The sequence below is a fragment of the Lepus europaeus genome, chromosome 1 (assembly GCF_033115175.1).
Source record: "Lepus europaeus isolate LE1 chromosome 1, mLepTim1.pri, whole genome shotgun sequence".
Lineage (NCBI taxonomy): Eukaryota > Metazoa > Chordata > Mammalia > Lagomorpha > Leporidae > Lepus > Lepus europaeus.
Window position 1 is genome coordinate 9,589,608 of NC_084827.1, and position 21,985 is coordinate 9,611,592.

Here is a 21,985-nt window from a genome sequence, read left to right on the forward strand (position 1 = left end):
ACTTTAGAATGAATTTTTTGTCTTTTTCCTTTTTAAATCATAGGTCCATTAATATTCAAGGAGTTATTCTCAGAAGGTGGTTAGATGCATGGAGAAAACTAAAATTAGAAAAGCTTTGCATTTTAAAGATAGCTCTCTATTTTTGCATGGCCAGTGGTATCTCCCCTTTGCTTCCTTTTCTCTGTGGATGCCTTTGTTTGTGAAGTTATTTTTTAACCATAATAAAAAGCTTAAAGGCCAAAATGCATAAAGAGAAATATTTCTCATACTCAAGAGGTTATCAAGATACCAGAGATTTTAAATGAGTTCATAACATTGATTCTTAAGCTCCAGGCATTTCCTTGAAGAATTTCCAAAATTCTTCAAATAAATTTTCCCTGCCAATGTTCATTCTCAGATGTGTTTAACACCAAGTTTTCTGGTGTGAATATGTATATGTGGCCCAAGGAATGCCTACGTTCATGAACTAAGACTAAACTAGAAGAAAAATAGGTTGTTTTTTATTTCCTTCACAATAAGAAAGGCATTAAAATATAGTTAGGGGCACAAAAGGTCTCTACTTAGTCATTCCTGGATTTTAGTGCCTAACAGCATCAATTTCCCTATCCTGGCAATGAGAGTGAGCTTGAAGGTTGAAGTCCATTCTCGAAAGTCTTTAGCTGTTAAGATTTCTGAGTTCAACCGGCGCCGTGGCTCAATAGGCTAATCATCCACCATGTGGCACCGGCACACAGGGTTCTAGTCCCGGTCTGGGCGCCGGATTCTGTCCTGGTTGCCCCTCTTTCAGGCCAGCTCTCTTCTGTGGCCAGGGAGTGCAGTGGAGGATGGCCCAAGTGCTTGGGCCCTGCACCCCATGGGAGACCAGGAGAAGCACCTGGCTCCTGCCTTCGGATCAGCGCAGTGCGCTGGTTGCAGCACGCCGGCCGCGGCAGCCATTGGAGGGTGAACCAACGGGAAAGGAAGGCCTTTCTCTCTGTCTCTCTCTCTCTCTCACTGTCCACTCTGCCTGTCAAAAATTAAAAAAAAAAAAAAGATTTCTGGGTTCGATCACAATCTTCTAAAGTGATGTAATTGTTTTTGTTGTTTCGTAGACTTAAAACTAACTGAAAAATTTGAGAACCCGCAGTTCCCATAAGCCTCCATGCATTTCTGATACCAGTCACAATTTCAAGGAGGTTCCCAAACCACCCTGAGGCTTGGTAATTTCTAGAAGGGCTCACAGAACTCACTACAGGCTGCTATACTCATGGTCACAGTTGTGTTAGGGAAAGAATGCAGAGGAAAATCAGACAAAGGAAGAGGCACAGAGAGCAGAGTCCAGGGAAGCTACCAGATGCTGAGCTTCCAGTTCACTTCTCCCGGTGGAGTCATGAACACATTCTTTTCCTGGAAGGGAAGGGTGACGGTAGGTGTGGGGCATCCTCTACTCAAATTTTCCTGAGCCCTGCTGTCCAGAGTGATTACGCTGGGATGGTTCACTGCCCACATGGCTACCCTCAGTTCCCAGTCCCTCTAGAAGTTGCACAGTGTAACTTGTAGAGCCCAGACTACATCACATGGCTTGTATCTCTGGTGTGCTTACATAAATAACTGTGTAACTCATAGCCCCCAGACTACATCTTATGGCTGGCATCTCTGGTATGCTTACTTAAATAACTGTGTAACTCAACTACCTGTACAACATCACATCATTGGTCTATCTGGCATAGCTAAATCACATTGTATACTATTTGGTGTAGCCCAAGGCTCCCAGGCAAACAAAGACACTATTCTCAAGCAGGATGGTACTTTTAAGATTTTATTTGTTTATTTCAGAGGTAGAGTTAGAGAGAGAGGGGTCTTCCATCCACTGGTTCACACCCTAAATTGTTGCAATGGCGAGAGCTGGGCTCCAATCTGAAGCCAGGAGCTTCTTCCAGGTCTCCAATGTGGGTGCAGGGGCCAAAGCACTTGGGCCACCTTTTATCACTTTCCCTGGCCATAAGCAGAGAGCTTGATCGGTAGTAAAACAGCCGGGACACGAACCAGCATCCATATGGGATGCTGGAGCCAGAGGCTGAGGATTAGTCTATTACAACACAGCACCGGCCTCCCAGGCAGGGCAGTTTTAAGGACTTAGATATTACCTTCCCAAAGGTAGGGGCGAAGGTCAGGCCTCTTTGGGAGCATGGTTAAATGTTTCACTACACAAATCTTTCTATGGAGGACAAGGAAGCAAGATACTCATTGGTTCTTACCTGAAGGAAACTTGGCAATGCTAATGTTCCGCACAGTAGGATTCAGGTACACATGTGTCAGAATCACCTGGTAGTGACACCAGGCAGATCCAGGGCCCTGCGCTGTGCATTTACTGAGTCAGATGCTCTGTGAGCAGATAGGCATCTGAAGCACATTCCTTCAGCAGTTTCAAATGTGGTGAAAGAGAAAGCCTTACACGATGGAGTTGAAGAAAGACTAAGGGGAGCAGAAATGGACACAGAGGGTACAAGTGGTTCTTTCAAGGGATTTGCTAGCAAAGGGCAGCACAGGAATCAAACGGTAACTCATGGAGCAAGTAAGGGGAAGGGTCACTTTTTGTAGGGTGGTGGTGAAGATGAGCAGCAGATTGAGATGTTCACGTGGGAAGACCCAGGAGTAAGACAATCGTTGGTGTTATACAACAGGGAAGGAATCTCTGGAGTGGCATCATTGAATGGGGGGACAGCATGCAGTGTACTGTCCCTTAGATAGGAAGAGACAGAGAGAGAGAGCCTCTTTACTTCTTGCTCATTTCCCTCTTCTTTTCCTTGTCTCTCCGGTTCCCATGGTGGCATTATTTCCAGCCATCCAGCTATTCTTCTCATGACCTCTTTGCTGTGAGGCCTCTTCAGGAAGTTTATGGCAAATACATATTATGAAGATACTGCATGGATTCCAACAATTTTACACCAAAATAAACATCCTTGAATTCTATTTTCTTTTTTTAAAAAGATTTACTTATTTATTTGAAAGGCAGAATTATAGAGAGGCAGATAGAGAGATCTTCCATCCACTGGTTCACTCCCCAAATGGCCACAATGCCGGAACTGGGCCAATCTAAAGCCAGGAGCCAGGAGCTTCTTCTGGGTCTTGCATGCAGGTGCAGGGGCCCAAGGTCTTGGAGCATCTTCTACTTTCCTAGTCCATAGCAGAGAGCTGGATTCGAAGTGGAGCAGCTGGGACTCGAACCAGCGCCCATATGGAATGCCAGCACTGCAGGCGATGGCTTTACCTGCTACAACACAGTACCAGCCCTAATTCTAATTTCCACTAAGTCTTTGATGTACCTGCATATAAATTCTTCTGTCTTTTGATAAAAACTTCTCCCTTTTGGAAAAAAGAAAGAAAAAATATTCATTATACTCATCGCCCTAGAGGAAGGTAGAAATATCTGTTCTACCAATGACTGATTTTGTTGTGTGGGTCAGATGAGATCTTGTGTGGAAGAGCCCTTTGGAAAGGATCACTCCTTGAAGTTCACTGTGTAAATGGAGAAGTAAATCATTAGCAATACTGCAACAGTGAGAGCTGGTGTGCTCATCCCGCTCACTGTGCATACCTTCCTTTGTCTTGTTTCATTACTAGTCTCTGTTGAATGGCCAAACTTCTCTGCTACCTCCAACTGATATTCTCGGTGTAATGTCTAAATATTACCTCACCTGCTGGGAGAACTTGGTGCCAAAAAAGTCTGCTATTGTGGCCAGTTGTTAAATGTACCACTCAAGGCATTCATCCTGGAGTCATTTGTTCAAAGAAATGTGACAAGATAGAGCAAATAGTGCCACCTGCTGGAATTATACTTGAAAAGAGGAAAAATTTGCAGTCCGTGGTTCTGTCCGTGGCTTTGTCCTATTCATTGTTGTAAACCACTCAGATGAAGTCAGGATCCAACATTTCTCACCTGTGTTTCTGCCATGTGCATTCTTTTCTGATGCCGATACGCCACCCTGAGCATTTTTTCTTCAATAGTTCCCTTCTCTCTCTGTAATCATTCAGTATCTAAAACCTCCATGAACACTCACTGTATTTCATTGCTATTTCTCTAAGACTCTCTTGGAAATTAGATTATAGGATATTGTAAGTTGAAAGGACATTATAAGTCATCTAATTCAGTGGTTGCAGACCAGTTTTGTACACAGCAACTCTTGGAGAACTAAATATATAGTCCTCATTTTGGAGACTGGTCAGCTGGGACCTGAAAGAGAAAAGACACAGCTGAGACTAGAGTTCAGATAAACTGATAACAGTTCCAGCTCCTACATCAGTTAAGGTGCTTGCAATTGCAATAAAAGTGACTTAAACAATTAGGAATACCTCATGTAAGAAGTCCTAGAGAAAATGGATCCAGGAACAATTTTGGAATCGGACACTGTCACCAAGGACCAAGGGTCATCCCACTACATGCTCTGTTCTCTGCAGTGTGTCTGATGTATGTGAGATGGCTCTGTAAACATTAAGGAACCACAAATTCCCACCCAACATCAAAGGGAAGAAGAGGGACTGTCTTTTCCTTAGGTATCTTATGAGCCAAGAAATCGTCCCCAAACAGCCAAAGATTCCAGTCATGTCTGATTTATCCTAAATGGATAACTGGTAAGAAGCGTGGAATTTCCAGGTTTGTCTTAGGTAAATCCACAATTGCCCTCTGGCTCTGGGCTATGGCTGTCCTTACTTGAATCGTAATGTTCTGGAGACACACAGATTCCTGAGCAAAATCAGCTTAGCTCACAAGGGAGAAGGTGAGGGTAACTAAACTGTTGGGAGAAAATGCTTCATGGGTTTCCCCCATTATTCTTCTGAGCAAGAGCATTTGACAGCTTTGTTCCTACCTTTAGAAGGATAGCTAAGAGCCTTGAAAAACAGAGTGTCTTTCTCTGGACAGGATAATAAAGACATTGCCTCTATCCAGGGCAAAAATGAAAGATTTGCTAGCAAATCTTTTAACAGATTGGAGTCTTTGTGAGTTCAGGCATCTTCACCTGTGAAGCAAACCTAGTAGTGTCTACCTGACTGCTCCATGGTTGCCCCTTATTTGGGGAGAAGGGGGTAACAAGAACCAACATGAACCTGAAGTTCCTATGGCCTGCTATGTTGTGAATGAGAAAGTCCTTTGTCTCTGACCCAGGAGTCTCTTGCCTTCGACAGAAGGCACCATGCAACTCTGGGCAGCGAACTTGTTAGCCTGTGGCGGCTCAGAATCGGGGACCTCTCCCATGTCTCGACACTGCTGGAGAGGCAACCATTTTCGTCTGCAGCAATCAGTCCTGCGAGCCAAGCTATATACATCCAGTTTTCAACTTATTTTTGGAAATAAGAATACATTCGGTCTCTAAGAAATCCCCTTCTTCAGGCAGAGACAGGGCAACACTTTAGTCTCCAACCAAAGACACACATTAAGTAAGGAGGGTGTCATTGGCTCTGGTGCCTTTTATACTGCCTCCCTTTTATTCGCTCAGTGACTCTCACTGTAATTATCTCTTTTAAGATGTCAGTGGCTGTCACCCAGAAGACCAAGAGCAATCAGCCACAAACTGAACTTTAGAAGCTTTTAAAACACACTGGCTGGCTGACTGGGAGATGGGATTTTTCAAAGACATCCCTCAGCAGTGTCAGGGGAGGGGACATTGAGTGACTGAGAGAGGGGAACTCTCCTGGTTTGCTGCCTTGCGGCCCTTTCCTTAGGAGGAAGCAGAAGGCAAGTGGGATGTGCTAAGCTGCTAACTATTTCTTTAGCAGAGTTTGAGCGGAGGCTCTTTGGGGAGGAAGTTGCTTTTGGAGGCGCTCGGCTCTGAGCTCCCTTACTGCAGCCAGTTGGGGAGAACAGGTCTGAGCTCCAGCAGCTCAGACTTTTTTTTGCCTTATCCAGAGAAGAGGATTGACAGCAAGACCGTGGTCCACAGGAAGAAATAGGGGCTCGGTCATGATAAGTGGTGAGGCCGGTGTGGATATTTTCTAGTGATTGCTGGCATGCAGCATTTCTCCAAATGGTGACAATTTAAAGACCTGGCCAGGAATTCATCATAGCAGAAGGAAAATAGTAGAGGAAATTAGAGCCGCATTCATCCCTTGGAGTCAAACCTTAGGGTTAAACTCAATTTGTCCCTAAATTCTATTTCCCTGATGGCATTTGATGCCTTGAAAACGAAACAATCTTTCCTACTTAGCCCAGGAACCCTGTTCTCTTGCTATTCTGACAAGTTACATTTAAAAATGCATCTGCTAAAATGTAGCACTCGGAGAAAAGAACAGATTTCCTCTGAAATCAAGGCTACATTTTCCCCATCAACTGTATCAGAACTACAGAGAAAGATCATTCAGTCTGGGTGTCCTGTTATCCTCTACCTGATCATACTTCCATAGGAACCTTGATGGAGGTCACTGGCCTGCAAGTTAAATCTAGTTGCAATGATGCCTAGAGGCAGAGCCTTCTAATTTAGCTGAGATAGTTTACTGGAGACTGTGTGGAATCACCCACAGGTGTTAAAATTAAAGTTCTCTTTCTAATGACATGAAGGATCAAATGCCTTGGTACAATTAGGTTGATTAAATTGAGCTGTGTATGTAATAGCACGGCGGCTCAATAAAGATAATGCAGCTTTCCAAGGGGCCACAGAGGCAGGGAACAGTCCAGATCCTGGGAGAATCTGGCCCACTGTGCTTTTTAAATTAGAAGTTTGACTGCTTGTGACACCACCTCCAAATGGTACCAGGCCAAAGAAGCTGAATTTTCCATTAGCCCAGGAAAAAGAAAAATGACAGATATTTAATTAAAATGCTTAGAGATTAGGCAGGAGGCTTATTGATGGATGGGGAGGCTGAATATCTTTATAAAGCAAAGTCAGGAAATGCATTGGTGTGCCACATCTTTAATGTTGAAAAGAATTTACCAAGCCTAAGGGGCCTCAAGACCTGTGTGCTGCTTTAGCAGTAAGCTGCCTCTCCTGCCAATTGCAAGAAAAATATACATTTAAAAATGTGTTTATAGAGCTGGTCACCTGGGACCTTAACATAAAACTGAGAAGGTGAATAAGGAAACAGCTGCTAACTGAAGCTGATGGAGCACCACCCTGGCCGCCTGCTCATTGTGATTTATTACAGAAAGAGGTTGATTTGGAGATTTCTGAAAAGGACAAAGGTTTGCAGTTGGGTCAGTGAGGGGAAGGGACCAGCACCCCAGATGGGGAATAACCAGGATTTGCAACACCGGAGACAGGAAAAGGATTCCTTGGCAGGAATGTGGTGCGCCCTTTGCGGTCCCAACTAAATGCAACTCACCCTTATGGCCTCAGAAATTCATAGGTCCCTACCTTTCAACAGGAATGATAACCATTCATGAAATAAAGTCTCGTGAATTCCCTAAGGCGGTAGCTCTCAGCTCTACATATTAATGTTTCCTGGGGAGCTTTTGAAAGATCCATGCCTACTCCAGACCAGCTCAGTCAGAATCTCCATCCAGGTGTTGCAAAGCCTCTCCCCCTAACTGCAAATCACTGGCCTTGGAGCAATGGGGGAGATCCGCTGTGGGCGGAGTCAAATGCTCCCAGGCTGTGAAATCTGACAAACCTGGGTTCAGATCCTGACTCCTCGGGCTCACGGAGTGTAAGACGTTCTGGGCGTGCTGACTTCTCCAGGCCTCGGTTTCCTTGGAAGACTTATGGAACGATTAAGTAAGGAAACAAATCGGTATCTGGCTCAAAGACCCCTCCCTCCCCAGAACAAATTTATTTTGCTTCATTTGGTTGTTTTTGGTCAATAATGGAATCTAGTTCAGACCCTCCTCATATGATTTTGCAGCGGAGCTTTGTAGCAAGCGGCAGATTGCTTTTCTCTTTGCTTTCTTTTTCCCCAGGAATCCACTGCTGTTTGGGTATCAGGGAGGAGAAAAAAAAAAAAATACACTGATGTACCTTTCACGCTTTCTGCTCCTCCAGCTGCCAACGAAGTATCCTTCTCATTTGATGTCGGAAATGGGCCTGTGGAGATTGTGGTGCGGTCGCCCTCCCCTCTCAATGACGACCAGTGGCACAGGGTCACCGCGGAGCGGAACGTGAAGCAGGCCAGTCTGCAGGTGGATCGGCTGCCCCAGCAGATCCGCAAGGCCCCGACAGAAGGTCACACTCGCCTGGAACTCTACAGCCAGCTCTTCGTCGGTGAGTAACTGCCAGGGCAATCGGATTCCCTCGGTTGCTGGTAAGAACTTTCACGACACAAAACACCCAGCCTAGGGAGGGCTTGCTAGAAATCCTTCCACACTAAGAGCCTAGGCCTCCTGTGTTCAGATGGAATGGCTGGGGAGACCCAGCTGTGGGCCCACTATGTGGTGTTCATGATCCTCAGGGATAAAATCAGAGCCTTCATTGGGATGCCTCTCAGCTCTCCCTGAACTCTGACCTGTTAGGTTTCTGGCTTTAGAGCCATTTAAAACGATTAGATCTGGAAGGAAAAAAAGAGAGGGCAGGAGGGAAGGAATGGGCTAAATCCAGGTTTGCTCTAAATGACTCATAGCAACCCTTCCCGTTCTCTGCTCATCCTCCAAGTTCCAGGCAGAGGAAGACGGTGATTTCTCCCGACAGGGCATCCCTCTACATAGAAAACAGATCAGCACCAGAAAGAAACGTAAACAGAGAAAAAGTGAAGCAGCCTGTGCAGGGAGGGGCCCAGCCACACAAGCTAATCTCCTTCACCAATAGTTTGCTCTTGACGTATTCAAGATGAACCTAAAATGGCTTAAATAATACCAGCTTCCACGCTTAGCTGAATTTTAATTTTTTTTCCAGAATGTTAACATTTTAGGAAATTAACAACTCTTCCTTTGTTGAATGGAAAGAAAGTGAGTTTGGGGGACTTTGTGGAGATGAACACTTTGAGACCCCCATCCCCCGACTCTGGGTTTCTGGGGCAAAGTGATCAGTTCAGCCAACCGTGGCAGTCTCGGGCCAAGCTGTATTCTGGTTGCTGTTTGTATGCATACCCCTGCCACTCAGACCACCATATGGTAGAACTCACTGCGGGTAGGAGGGAGGGTCAGTTCATTTTAACAAGGGCTGGCATCTCTATAGTGTCTTCCCTGGTTATCTTGGGATGTTTCCAGAATATTAGAAAGTCATAAAAAAGAAAGGTACAATTGGGAATCCACTCCCTTGTGTGATGTGGGAAAACTACAAAACAACAGTGTTGGTCCCAGTGCTTCGAAAAGGCAACTGACTTGTTCAGCAGCTACACCAGCCAAGGGGACAGGAGAGAGTCCTAGATTTTGCAATAAAATACCTCCCAACCCCAAATAGAGCCCAGCCCTTTCTAAATCCTAAGATCAAATTATAGATCACAAGATTACACATTGCATTCTTAGCTAAATATCAAGTCCCCTGATTCCTGCTGAACGTGAGTGAGCAAATTTCACGTCATCAATATGTCTTGCCCACATTTCTGGGAACAAGTCTTGCCTGAATTCTGTTAATCCCAAACCTGATGGGTAGCTTGTACTTGGTTTTCATCCTAGCAGATGACTCTACTGGAATTAATTTCCCATTTCCTGACCTTGCTTCTGCATGTAGAAGTCCAACTTTAGTTTTGTATTTCCGTTCACTGAATATAGTTGTCCCCAGGAATTCTGGAAGCCCCTTAAGATTGCAAAATGAAAAGAGACAGGAGCACTATTTATTTTAGACTTGGAAAGAAAGTTGATTTTTTTTTTTTTGACAGGCAGAGTGGACAGTGAGAGAGAGACAGAGAGAAAGGTCTTCCTTTTGCCGTTGGTTCACCCTCCAATGGCCGCCGCGGTAGGCGCGCTGCGGCCGGCGCACCACGCTGATCCGATGGCAGGAGCCAGGTGCTTCTCCTGGTCTCCCATGGGGTGCAGGGCCCAAGCACTTGAGCCATCCTCCACTGCACTCCCTGGCCACAGCAGAGAGCTGGCCTGGAAGAGGGGCAACCAGGACAGGATCGGTGCCCTGACCGGGGCTAGAACCCGGTGTGCCGGAGCCGCAAGGCGGAGGATTAGCCTAGTGAGCCGCGGCGCCAGCCCGAAAGTTGATTTATTTTAAAGATGACCAAAGAATAGGACAGAATTCTATGGCCAATGAAACCTATGGAGAGGCAGAAAAAGGAACATCTTGGAAAGAAGAATGGAAAGAGTTCATGAAAGGAAATCAGGAGAGGGACTGTCACAGGAAAGAATTTTGTGAATAAACCAGCAGCAACTGATAGCAGGTGCTATGATTCAACTAAGGCCAGAACAATGTTTTTTTAATTCAGAAGTTATGAATCCACTGGTGAGCTCAGAAAGAGAAAGTTCAGAACAGTAGGCTGGCGTAACAAGTCAGGAGCTTCTTAAGCCCAAGTTTCTAATTCCTGTTATCGTAGAAGTAGGCAGGATTCACATATCTCAGATGTGACCGATCCGAGAAATGTTGTTCTGCATAGAAGTCTATCCCAGGGGCAAAGGCAAGGGAAGTTGCTTCCAGGAAAATAATTTCCTCAGCTATGAAACCCTAGAGCCAGTTTTCCCAAACTCTTCAATATTCAGGAAGCTAAGTTGTTGGTCTCATTTTAGCTCTAATAAAAGTGTTTTCTTGACTGAAAATTAATCCTTTCCTACTTTGAGACTCTTTTCTCATCTGTCTAGTAAAGGAGTTGGATTCCTTGTTCCCCCAAATTTCATCCAATCTTAGACATTTGTGATCATGTGCTTATTACTGATTGAGCAAGATCTGGATTGTCAAGTGACCAACCTTTGTACAGTCTTGGTGTTGTGTGTTTAACAGTGTGGGCTTGGAATCCCACCTCTGGCACTTGCCAACTGGAAGACCACCGGCAAGTTACTTATCATTTCTTTGTTAAATAAGAACACATTCAGTTCCTACATCTCAGGTTTAAATGAGATATTACATGTTCAGCACCCAACAGAGTTCTTGGCATAGGGTCAATGTTCATTAAATATGAGTTATTTTTTCTTTCTTAGCATTTACCTTTTTCTTTCTTCTTCCTCCATGTAATACCCCATCCTAATGAAACCTCCTTCAACTGCTCATTTCTTCCTTTCAAATACTGACCTGAAATGTGAACACTTTAACCCATGAGCCCTAAAAGCTCACCTCCAAAAATGCCTCTCAGCATCAAAAGCTATTGTTACAATTCTCTGTGTATCTGTCACAGTGGCTACAGAGCAGCAAGCCAGGACCTGGGGATTTTCTTACAGTCAGCCCAGGAAGCAAGTAAGAGTCATCTGAAAAGATGATGCCAGCACCATGGTCAGCTGCTAATACTTGGGGCAGAGTTGCCCAGGGCCTCCATAGGCTGGTAGAGAAGGAAGGGCCTGGACACATCTTCCAGTTAAAATGCTGAAAATTGTTCCTGACTTTGTCCTCTGAGTGGACTCCAGGGAGGGCTGGCCTCTCTACTCACTTCCTGTGTCAGTGAGGCCATGTTCACATCTTTTCCATAGTAACTGAAAACAAAAATCAGAAAATATAGTTCTCCTTACTCTGTGTCTAAAATATAATTAGAAGCTGTCATCCAAAAGAAGCTACCAGGTCATTTGGAAGTAATAAGAATCCAGCTATGATTCTGGTTTAGCAGAAAAGTAACAAACCAGCTTTAAAATTAAAAGTGACACAAGAAGAAAAATATCAATTGCTGGTATTTGTCTGCAAAGCATAGAATAATTTTCCACATTTTTGATCCAAAATCAGTGACTGTCCTATGACAAGCTCCCTAGATGGGCTCAGCAGAGGCACTCAGACCATGAGGTGTCCCTGTAGCCTTGGCCAGGCCAGGTGCTCAGACCTGAGTCCTCTGTGCAGCCATGAGCCAGACTTTCTTAGATGGTAAAGCACAGCGAACATGCTTATGCTCATGATCAAGCACGAACACCACCAGGCTGGACTTGGCCAAAGCCCTCTATGGCACAGAGACACACCAGGGAGGCTGGAGTCCTGGCGGCTGACACACTGAGAGGAGGAAAGCTATCAGTTGGGCCCACAGCCCAGAATCCGGCTGTCAGCCCAGGCCACAATCAATGACTCGATGGACATAAGCCACAGAAGGGAGCAGAGCGGGCTGTTCGTGGCATGGGGCTGGTATAGGGTTCCACTCGCAGCAAGCTAGACACAGACCGGAGAACGTAAGGGTTTGGGGCAGTTACTTAAAGAGGAGGTCAGAGATCAAGAGATCTGGAGGATGCTTTCATAAGCTTTAAGAAGCCACCAAGCTCCTATGTGACTCCTTGAAGGAGAAGGTTATTCACCAATATCCTGGCTCAACTCATCTGGTTCACACCTTTGCTGAAAGCTCTTTGGAGACTAAAAGGGGCCATCATTTTTGTGCAAGATGTAGCCTAGAAACTAAAAAATTCCTGATTGATTCTTCCTGTTCTTTGTGTTCATGAGAAGACCACCTGGAGAATCAATGGGAGAACCACTGTCCTTAGGGGACCTCAGACTCATGGGGACCAGGGAAGCCTGCAGCCCCTTCTTCCTCTGATAGTTTGTCTCTTTTCTTCATGGGTGACAACCTGAGTTTGTAGAAGAGTTGAGATGTGTTAAATGAATTGATTAACCAATTTGGATTAGAATGCCATGACTATTCTCTGGGCTACATTTGATTGGCAACCCCATAAAGGAGTCCAACATCCCCAAATTCTATAATACGACTTGTTTGGACAGCTGCTTCCCATGCTGTCTGTATTCCAGCATTGTCAATGGAAAACTGGAGGGCCATCTTAAAAGCAGTGTCACTGAGGAAGCAAAAAGAAAATCAACATTTGTGTGCAAGCAGGAAAAATGGAATTTCTGTTATGAATTACACCCAAATCTGTGTGTAAATAAAATGGTCACTTCCTGTATCTAAAAAGTTTGTGATTTAAAGACTATGCAACCAAACCATAAGAATTACAACATAGAAAAGTGTGTGCTTGCCCCAGTTTCCAACAAACATGAGTCAATAGCAACAACATGAGTGGTAGCTAAGATGTTTAGGCAAATGCTTCATGTAATTTATCTCATTTAATCCACACAAGAATCCTATAAAATAGATACTATTATAATTCCTGTGCTGTTTTCATAGCAAAGAAACTGAAGTTAAAAATTAGTCGACTCGCCCAAGTTCATCCAGCTGGTATGACAATGATGCGATCAGATCCCAGAGACTCAACATTGAACCACTCATCTTGTCAAAATAAACATGGAACCACACAGAGTTAATCAGGAAAAGATGATTACAATAGGGGAGAGAAACCAGAACTTGGTCTAGCTCCACTTCACTTCAACTAAGAGCAGGAGTTGTTGTTTTGTTTCTTTTTCATTATAAAAAAAGAAAAGAAAAACTTCTAAACATTGAGACATGCGGAATCACAGGTTCTTTGTGTTGGCTTTACCCAAAGGAAAAGAAACCTTGCATCATCATGACAGGAGAAAATTTTGCAACTTACAGCAAGGCACGCTTCAGAAGTCAGGTTCCCACCCATCTACGGAGACAGGGAGATGGGGTACTTTCTTCCTTGATGTATGTGTTTCAAAGAAGTGGTTCTTTAAAGAATATATTCATTTATTTGAAAGAGGAAAAGAGAGAACTTCCATCCACTAGTTCACTCCCCAAATGCCCACAACAACTGGAGCTGGCCAAGTTGAAACCAGGAGTTTGAAAATCCATCCGGGTCTGCCCCAAGAGTGGCAGGAACCCAGGCACATAAGCCATCACCCTCTGCCTTCCCAGACGCATTAGTAGGAAGCTGGATCAGAAGCAGGGGAGCTGGAACTCCAACAGGCACTCCGATATGAGATAAAGACCTCCCAAGCAGCTGCTGAACCCACTGTGCCATGGCTCTTGGATCCTTAAAAAAATATATATATGAAGTTATAAAATTAGCAAACGGGTCAGGGGTTGATGGTCAGGAAGAAGCCTGGCTCAGTTTAGTCAGTCTGCTGGGAATGTGAGGCCCAAGGCCATCTTATACCAAGGTCCCTACTCTGGGTGATACTGTGGCCCAGGGGGCACTTGGGAAAGTGCAGTGAAATGAGGTGCTTCCCATACCATGTGCAGGAAAATCCATCCCAAGCAAGATTGGCACAGTCCCAGTGGCAGCAGTGCCCCATTGGGAAGCCCAGCTCTTGGTCATGGAATCTAGAAGAGGAGACAGAGGGTGGAGGTTAGGCTTTGAAGAAGTCAGGTGTTCTGTGAATTACAAAGTCTCCAGGGCAAATACAGTGATACCAAGGCAGCCAGAGGATCACCGTCACGCACACTGGGTTTGGATTAACAAGAGAATTTTCATGCAAGGCAGGGAACGAAGCTCCTTCCTGACTTGAGAGTCTCTAAGTTATGGAAACCAGCTGTATTTGTTTTCCCTTGAGCTCTCATGACTAAGCCTTGGCAGAATCTCTGAGGTCAACATGGCTTTCTCTGTCTCCAGTACTTTTTCTGGTCTTCTTTCCCTGATCTCTCAGCAGCACCTTCGGATTCCGTGGCAGTAACTCTCGCCTTTGCCTCCTGCCCCACTGGCCACTTCTTCAGACCCCTGTATGCTCCTCCTTGGCTTGACCACTAAACATTTCAGCATCTCAGAGCCATCCTCTAGTCTCTCTCCATGCATTGCCATGGAGAATCCAAACCAGTCCAACCTCCAACAGCTTTTACCATGACCTCCTGTTCTCACTTCTCGCAGGAACTCCATACCCACTGTCTACTGGGGGTCCCAACTTGTATGTTAACGAGCATCTCAGAATAAACACGGTAGAAAAGACCTCTTGGTGCCCATGCCACTCTGGGCCCCCCTCTTACCTCCCCATCTCAGTAAATGACACCAGCATGTACTCGTTTTTTGCTCCAACCTAAAAATTGGAGCTGTTCTTGATTCACCTCTTTCCTTCTCCACTCCACATCCACACTAAGCCATGTGACTCTATCTCTATACTGTGCCCCAAATGTACTCCTTGCCTTCCAGTGCTCAGTCTCACCCTAGTCTAAGTTTCACTTGTTCTTGGCTTGGTCTTCTACAACTACTATCCCAGTCTCCAACTGTCTGAGTGGGTTGCTTGACATACCAAGCTTAGTCCTGCTAGGTAGTATTTGCACTGGGCATGCCTTGTGCCTGGAAGACTTCCCCAGATGTTGGCAGGGGCTCTCGTCATTCATATCACAGCTTCTCTTACCTCCTTAGAGAGGCTGTCCCTGACTAGACTAGCCTGTCATTTATTGTTTTCAATTCCCCTTAGATATTGTGATATGTTCATTTATTTTTGTGTCCTCTCCCAGAAGTTAAGCTGCTTAACAGCAGAGACCTAAGATAACAGGAACCAACCAGGGGCCGGTGCCGTGGCACAGGTTAATTCTCTGCCTGTGGTGCCAGTATCCCATATGAGCCCCTGTTCTAGTCCCAACTGCTCCTCTTCTGATCCAGCTCTCTGCTGTGGCCTGGAAAAGCAGTGGAAGATGGCCCAAGTGCTTGGGCCTCTGCACCTGAGTGGTTGGCCCTGAAGACGGTCCAGGCTCCTGGCTTTGGATCAGCCTGGTCCCATCCATTGCACCATTTGGGAAGTGAACCAGTGGACGGAAGACCTTTTTCTCTGTCTCTCCCTCTCACTGCCTATAATTCTACTTCTCAAATAAATAAAATCTTAAAAAAAGAGAGAGATTAAACAGGGACCACCCAACTCTTGAGCAGAGTTGCCCAAGCATACTTGCCGAGTTAACAGTTTAACAAATGAATAAATGAATTGTATCATTTTGGTTACTTTTCTGAGTTAGCATTCATTACTTCTCTGCTGCTTCTCTCAGTTAATATTCATATTTAAAGCTAAATTACCCAGTTCCCAAAATAAGAAGGTATTTTCTAAGCAATCTTTCTTTGAAATTCTTTTCTTAAAAATTGGTAGTTGCCATCTTTGGAAATATCTTTTATACTAAGAACCACCAAATGAAATAAAGCGTGACAGATTTGAAAAAAAAAAAAAAAGAAGAAGAAGAAGAACCACCTTATGAAAGACGTCATTTCAGATCAGTGTAGACCCCAAATGTAGTTTTCAGTCTCCCTGTTAGCAAATTAAGGTCTTGTCTTGGCAGCAGCTGACACATTAACTGGAAACTTAATGCAAAGAGTTTCTCTCCCAACCCTATAACTGGTCCCTGGTTCTTTCCCTGATATAGAGAGTGATGTCATGATTAGAAATCATTGCTGTAAGTTTAAAAGTAAAATAATTTGCTAGATAAAATCTAGTTTTAAAAAGCACTAAATTAAATCAGTAATCTGTATGCAAAGCAAAAATGCAAATGCAATACAGAAGCTCCTGCGTGGAGGCTCACTCCTCCATGTTTCAGCACAAGCGCCGTCAGCACCTCCTCTTAACCTGACCACCTTTCATGAGGCTCTGCTTGGCTGGCCGACTTGAGTTGGCTGCTCTCTTGAAAGTAGAGCAGCTCCATCTCCCTGCCCCACAACAAGCAAAGGGCAGCCACTCATAGTTTCCGTATGTGTTTCCTGTCCTTTCATGTTGAAAACAAATTCTCTTTTGCAATTCCAGGTTGTTTTTTTAATTTATTTTTATTTACTTGAACGGCAGAGTTAGAGAGTTAGAGACACACAGAGAGATCCTCCATTCTCTGGTTCAATCCCCAAATGGCCGTAACAGCTGGGATTGGGCCAGGCCAAAGCCAGGAGTCAGGAGCTTTTTCTGGGTCTCCCATATGGGTGCAGGGACTCACGCACTTGGGCCACCTTTCATTGCTTTTCCAGGCACATTAACAGGTAGCTGGATCGGAAGAGGACCATCCAGGACTCGAAATGGCACCCATACGGGATGCCAGCATTGCAGCAGGTGGCTTTATCCATTATGCCACAGCACTGGCTCCAACTCCAGCTATTTTTCAGTTGGTTTTGACATATGAAATGGGTGATGATAGACACATTTTCCCTTTCACTTTCCATATGCTCCATGTAGAATCATACTGACAGTGCAGTTCTAAACTCATTCGAGGCCTCAAGTGAAAGCTGGCTCTGAGCCACCTCTTTCCACAGGTGCTGAGCTGCTTATTTCTAGCGCAAAGACTACAAGTACCAAGGCTTTTAGAGAAATATTTTGAACCCAGAAAGAGGTCATTGCTGTGTTTCCTGCTCTGTATAAAACTGCTCATATAGCACATAGGCAAATGCCTCACGGTCCATGTGGTCTTCCATTCCAGTTTTCCATTGCAGTTGAAATGTGTTGGTCCAGAGAAGACATGTTAATATATAAACTACCAATTCTGCAGCAAATCTGGAAAATTTTTTCAGCACATTTATCAAATAATCTCTCACATCATTTTTTCTCATTCTTCCAAAAAGACTGACCTAAACTTCATGCTGGTAAATACTGTCAGAAAAAGGATGTTGTAGCAAAGGCGGGGGGGGGGGGGGGTCAGCAACACAAATGACAAAAAGGATAGATGTCACATGGTAACGAATGCTTCCTGTGGTACGCCAGGAAAGTGAGAGGAAAAGATACCCATTTTAGTAGTTCTGAGTTCAAGTCCACAGGGTTGTTTCCCATCAAATCTTTCCCTCTATTCTGTCTTCTTTCACTGGCCTGGTTTTCAGTCCTGTTGTGCAGGATTTCTTGGTACTGCTGTCACAAGTGATGGGCTTCCTCATTTTAATTTCGCTTTGTTATTTTTCTTCACCATTTCGTTCCCTCACCCTCACTGGCTCCCATTTGGATGTGTTTTATATATGGCTTCTAATCTCACCACCTGTACACTTATTCAAATAGGTATGTTTTTAAAAATCTATGCCATTGCCTTTCATGTGTCATACTTTATACAAATGGTATTGTGTTGCAGATTCCATTGTTTCTCATTCTTTTCACTCAGCCTGTGTTTTAAGATCTATTTGTATAGTTTGATGAACAGGTGTATAGTGTTCTATTATGTGTATATACCACATGTCATTTATTCCATTCCCTAGTAATGTATGCCCAGTTTTCCTCCAATTCTGCTGAACCCTTCAGTGAATGTATGCCTGGGTTTCTCACGCATGTGTACATATGTGTGTGGCCAGCAGAATTACTGGGCCATAGGTTGTGTTTGTATCTAATTCTCTTAAGTACTGCTTGGCCTCTCAGTTTCTGAGTACAAATCTTAAACATCATCCATCGGGGGCCAGCGTTGTGGCTCAGCAAGTTAAGCTGCCACAACACCTGCATCCCATAGTGGAGTGCCAATGTGAGGCCTGGCTGCTCTGCTTCTGACCCAACTCCCTGCTAATGTTCTTGGGGAAGCAGCAGGAGATGGTCCAAGTGCATGGGTGCCTGAAACCCACATGAGAGATCCAGATGGAGTTCCAGGCTCCTAGTCTTCAGCCTGACTTAGTCCTAGCCATTGTAGTCATTTAGGGAGTGAACTAGCAGATGAAAGATTTCTCTTTCTCTCTCTCCCCCCTCACCCCCGCCCTCTGTCACTCTACCTTTCGAATAAACAAATAATATGTTAAATTATTCATTGAATTGCTCTTAACAGTTCTACCAGTGGTAGCATTGCATAACATAAGGCTATTTTGCCATTTTTATGTGTTCATAATCTCCTTAATTTATTTCTTACACAGTATGTAATTTTCATCTCTCTTCCTTATGTTTTTCATCACAGAATTTTCTGTCTAGCCTTCTTATAGTTATTTATATTTGCCTGTTGTCTTTGTATGCATTTGTATCCTTTTGTTAAAACATCATATTGCTGATGTTTTCTTAGACATCATATTGCTGAGTCTTTTTAAAATTCCAACTTGAGAATCTCTTTTTTATTCATGTATTGTAACTGCAGTTATACAGGGGAATATTTCTGTGGTTGTGCTTTGCTTGCATTTCAATTTCTTATGTTTTGTTTGTCTACTCCAGTCCACTTTGTGTTGATAAACTTGTATTCTACTGATTGGAAAGTTGGACTCTATGTTCATTCCTCTGGCAGCTACCCCTAACATTAAGACCCCCACTTATGCTTTTTCCCTATCATTCATGAAGGCATATCAATGTCTATGCTCTTCGTTTTTTAAAGAATTTACTTACCTATTTGAAAGGCAGAGTTACAGAGAGGCAGAGTCAGAGAAAGAGATCTTCCATCAGCTGGTTCACTCCCCAGATGGCTGCAATGGCCAGAGCTGGGCCTACCTGAAGCCAGGAGCTTCTTCTGGATCTCCCACATGGGTGCAGGGGCCCAAGGTCTTGGGCTATCTTCCACTGCTTTCCCAGGCCATAGCAGAGAGCTGGATCGGAAGTAGAGTAGCCGGGACTCAAACCAGTGCCCATATGGGATGCTGGCACTGCAGGCAGCAGCTTTACCTGCTACACCATGGTGCCAGCCCCAAATCTGTGTTCTTCTAAGTAAGACACAAGTCCAAGCGCATGCTGACCTGCCCCCTCCACATACTACCTGCCATACTCATCCATCGCTTTATCTGGTGCGTCATATGACTAAATTCATTTATAAATGCTTATTAAAAAACATTAATATTTGTGAAATTTTTCTTTTCACTTATTCTAATTTCTTATATCTTATTACCTCCTCCTAGCTTGAGTTTCCTTTTTATTCAAGAACATTTTTTTATTGATGCCAGGCCTAATAAATTAGAATCTCTTGGAGTAGAGCCTGGACATCAGTATATTTTATTTATTTCATTTATTTTTTGAAAAGCAGAGAAACAGAGACGGAGAGCTCTTCAATTCCCTGATTCATTCCCCAAATATCTACATATCCAGAGTGGGCCAGGCCAAAGCCTGGAACTCAGTTGAGGCCTCCACATTGCTGGCAGGGCCCCGAGAACTTGTCCCAGTACCAGCTGCATCCCAGGAAGTGAGTCAAGAGAAACTGGGAATCAGAAGCAGAGGCAGGACTCAAACCCAGGCGCCTTCCAGTTTGGGCTGCAGGTGTTGCTAACAGCATCCCAAATGAAGAGCACATGTTTAAGACTTCCGAGTGGAATCCTTCTGAGACCTTGATCCATGAAATATCTTCACTGCTTCTTATATTTAAATCAACCCTCTAAAGAAATGAGTTGATTGTTTTTAGTAGCCAGAGTTACTTTGAAAAGTTTGATGTACTTTTTACTGCTGTGTCTTGTCTCTGTAAACCTTTGGGACGCTCTCCTTGTTTTCTGTGTCTGAACTTCATCCTGACACAGGGTTCTTAATCCTTTTGGGGCCATGGATCTCTCTGCAGTCTGGGGAAGTCTTTGTCCCTCTTTCCAGAATAATGTTTTATTTGATTAAAACAAAAGATACAATGTAATGTTCTTCCATCCTGTTGTCAAGTCTGATTCCTGGATGTGGGTTCCAGGGGCTGTGGGTCTCAGGTTAAGATCCAAAGCTGTAGATGTTGGTGGTGTTTTAGTTCCTTTTTTTTTCCTATCTACACTGTGTAGCACTTTACAAGCCCCTTCCATACATCTGTTATTCCTTATTCTAGAAAATTCCGACTCATTATTTCTTTTAAAAAAAATTATTGATTTGAAAGGCAGAGTGATAAAGAGGAGGAGAGACACATGTGACTCAGGGATCTTCTATCCACTAGTTCACTCCCCAAATGGCCACAATGGGCATGGCTGGGCCATGCCAAAGCCAGGAGCCCAAAACACGATAAGGACTCCCACATGGGTGGCAGAGACACAAGTACTTGGGCCACCATCCACTGCCTTCCTAGATACATTAGCAGGGAGCTGGATTCAGTGCAAACCAGCTGGGTTTCAAACCAGTTCTTTGATAAAGTATGCAGACAACATCACAAGCAGTGGCTTAACCCACTGGGCCACCATGCAGGCCCTCAGCCATTACGTATCCAAACAGTCCCTTGCCTGCTACTCTTCTGTCGACACCTCTGTGTGATTCTCCATAGCTCTGGACTTTTCTCTTGTTCTTTTCATCTCCACATCCTTTCCTGGTGCCTTCAGGGAAGGTTTGTTGACCCCAGATTGCAGCCCACAAGAATGTTCTTTGTCTCTATATATTCTGTTATTCAGTTCTTCCAAGGAAATCCTCATTTCAACAATTAGGGCTATTTTTCATTTTGGTGTCTCCAATCAGTTCATATCCCTGATAGTCTGTCAGCACCCCATGATTGCAGTATCACAAAAGTGTCATGGTATCTGTGTTTCTGTTACTTCCTGTCAGCACTGTGGTTATGTCCACTGTGTGAATGTTGCACTTTTTCTGCTCTTTCCTTGATGCGGCCTTTCCAAACACAGATTGTGCTGTCTGCTGCTGTTCTTTCCTGGCGTTTGCGGTCCTTGGAGGTCTTGTCATCTGGACTCGTGAGCACATGTTCATTCTCTTGAGATCACCACATGCTTTCTCCACTATTTTCTACCCAAGAGGAAGACACAAAAGGTTGGGACCCAAACTGTGCTTCTCTCAGGAGACTGAGGATACGAATATTCCTGTGTTAGAGGTAGAACCTCTACTGCTACCATACATCTCAGACTTTTACTACGCTAAGTGTCCCTTAACACCTCACACCATACACATGATTTCCAAAGACTTCCCTCCCACCCAGAGAGCACACATTTCTGCTGAAGATGCTCCTTAAATCCTGATATGTCTATACTCACTAAATCTATTATCTCACTGCTTACTTCCTCATTAATAAGTGTCTGGGGTGGATGTTTGGACCAGCAGTTAAGATGCCTGCATCCCACTTAGTGCCCGGGTTCAAGGCCCAGCTCTCGCTCCTGACTCCAGCTTCCTGCTAATGCACCCCTTGGGAGATAGCGATGATGGCTCAAGTTATTGGAGCCCTGCCATACCTGGGGGAGATCTGGATTGAATTGATTGCCCAGCTCCTGGGTTCATCTCCTCACCAATTTGTCATTTGTGGGCATTTGAGGAGTGAATTAGTAGAAAGGAATGTAGCTCTCTCTCTCCCAACACATACTTCCCTCTCAGATAAATAAATTTTAAAAATGCAAGCCTGAATTTTTTTTAAATAAGCATCTCATTTCTACATTAAAGTGTTTGCC

At 44.3% G+C, this 21,985-nt stretch overlaps 1 protein-coding gene across 1 annotated transcript in view; it reads left to right on the forward strand.

Annotated features, from left to right (window-relative positions):
• The window catches only part of CNTNAP2 (contactin associated protein 2), a 1,725,059-nt gene that overhangs the window by 1,461,682 nt on the left and 241,392 nt on the right, over positions 1 to 21,985 (forward strand). The window contains exon 17 of the mRNA XM_062195064.1: positions 7,950 to 8,168. Coding sequence (XP_062051048.1) covers positions 7,950 to 8,168 — 219 coding nt within the window. The remainder of the gene's footprint in view (positions 1 to 7,949; positions 8,169 to 21,985) is intronic.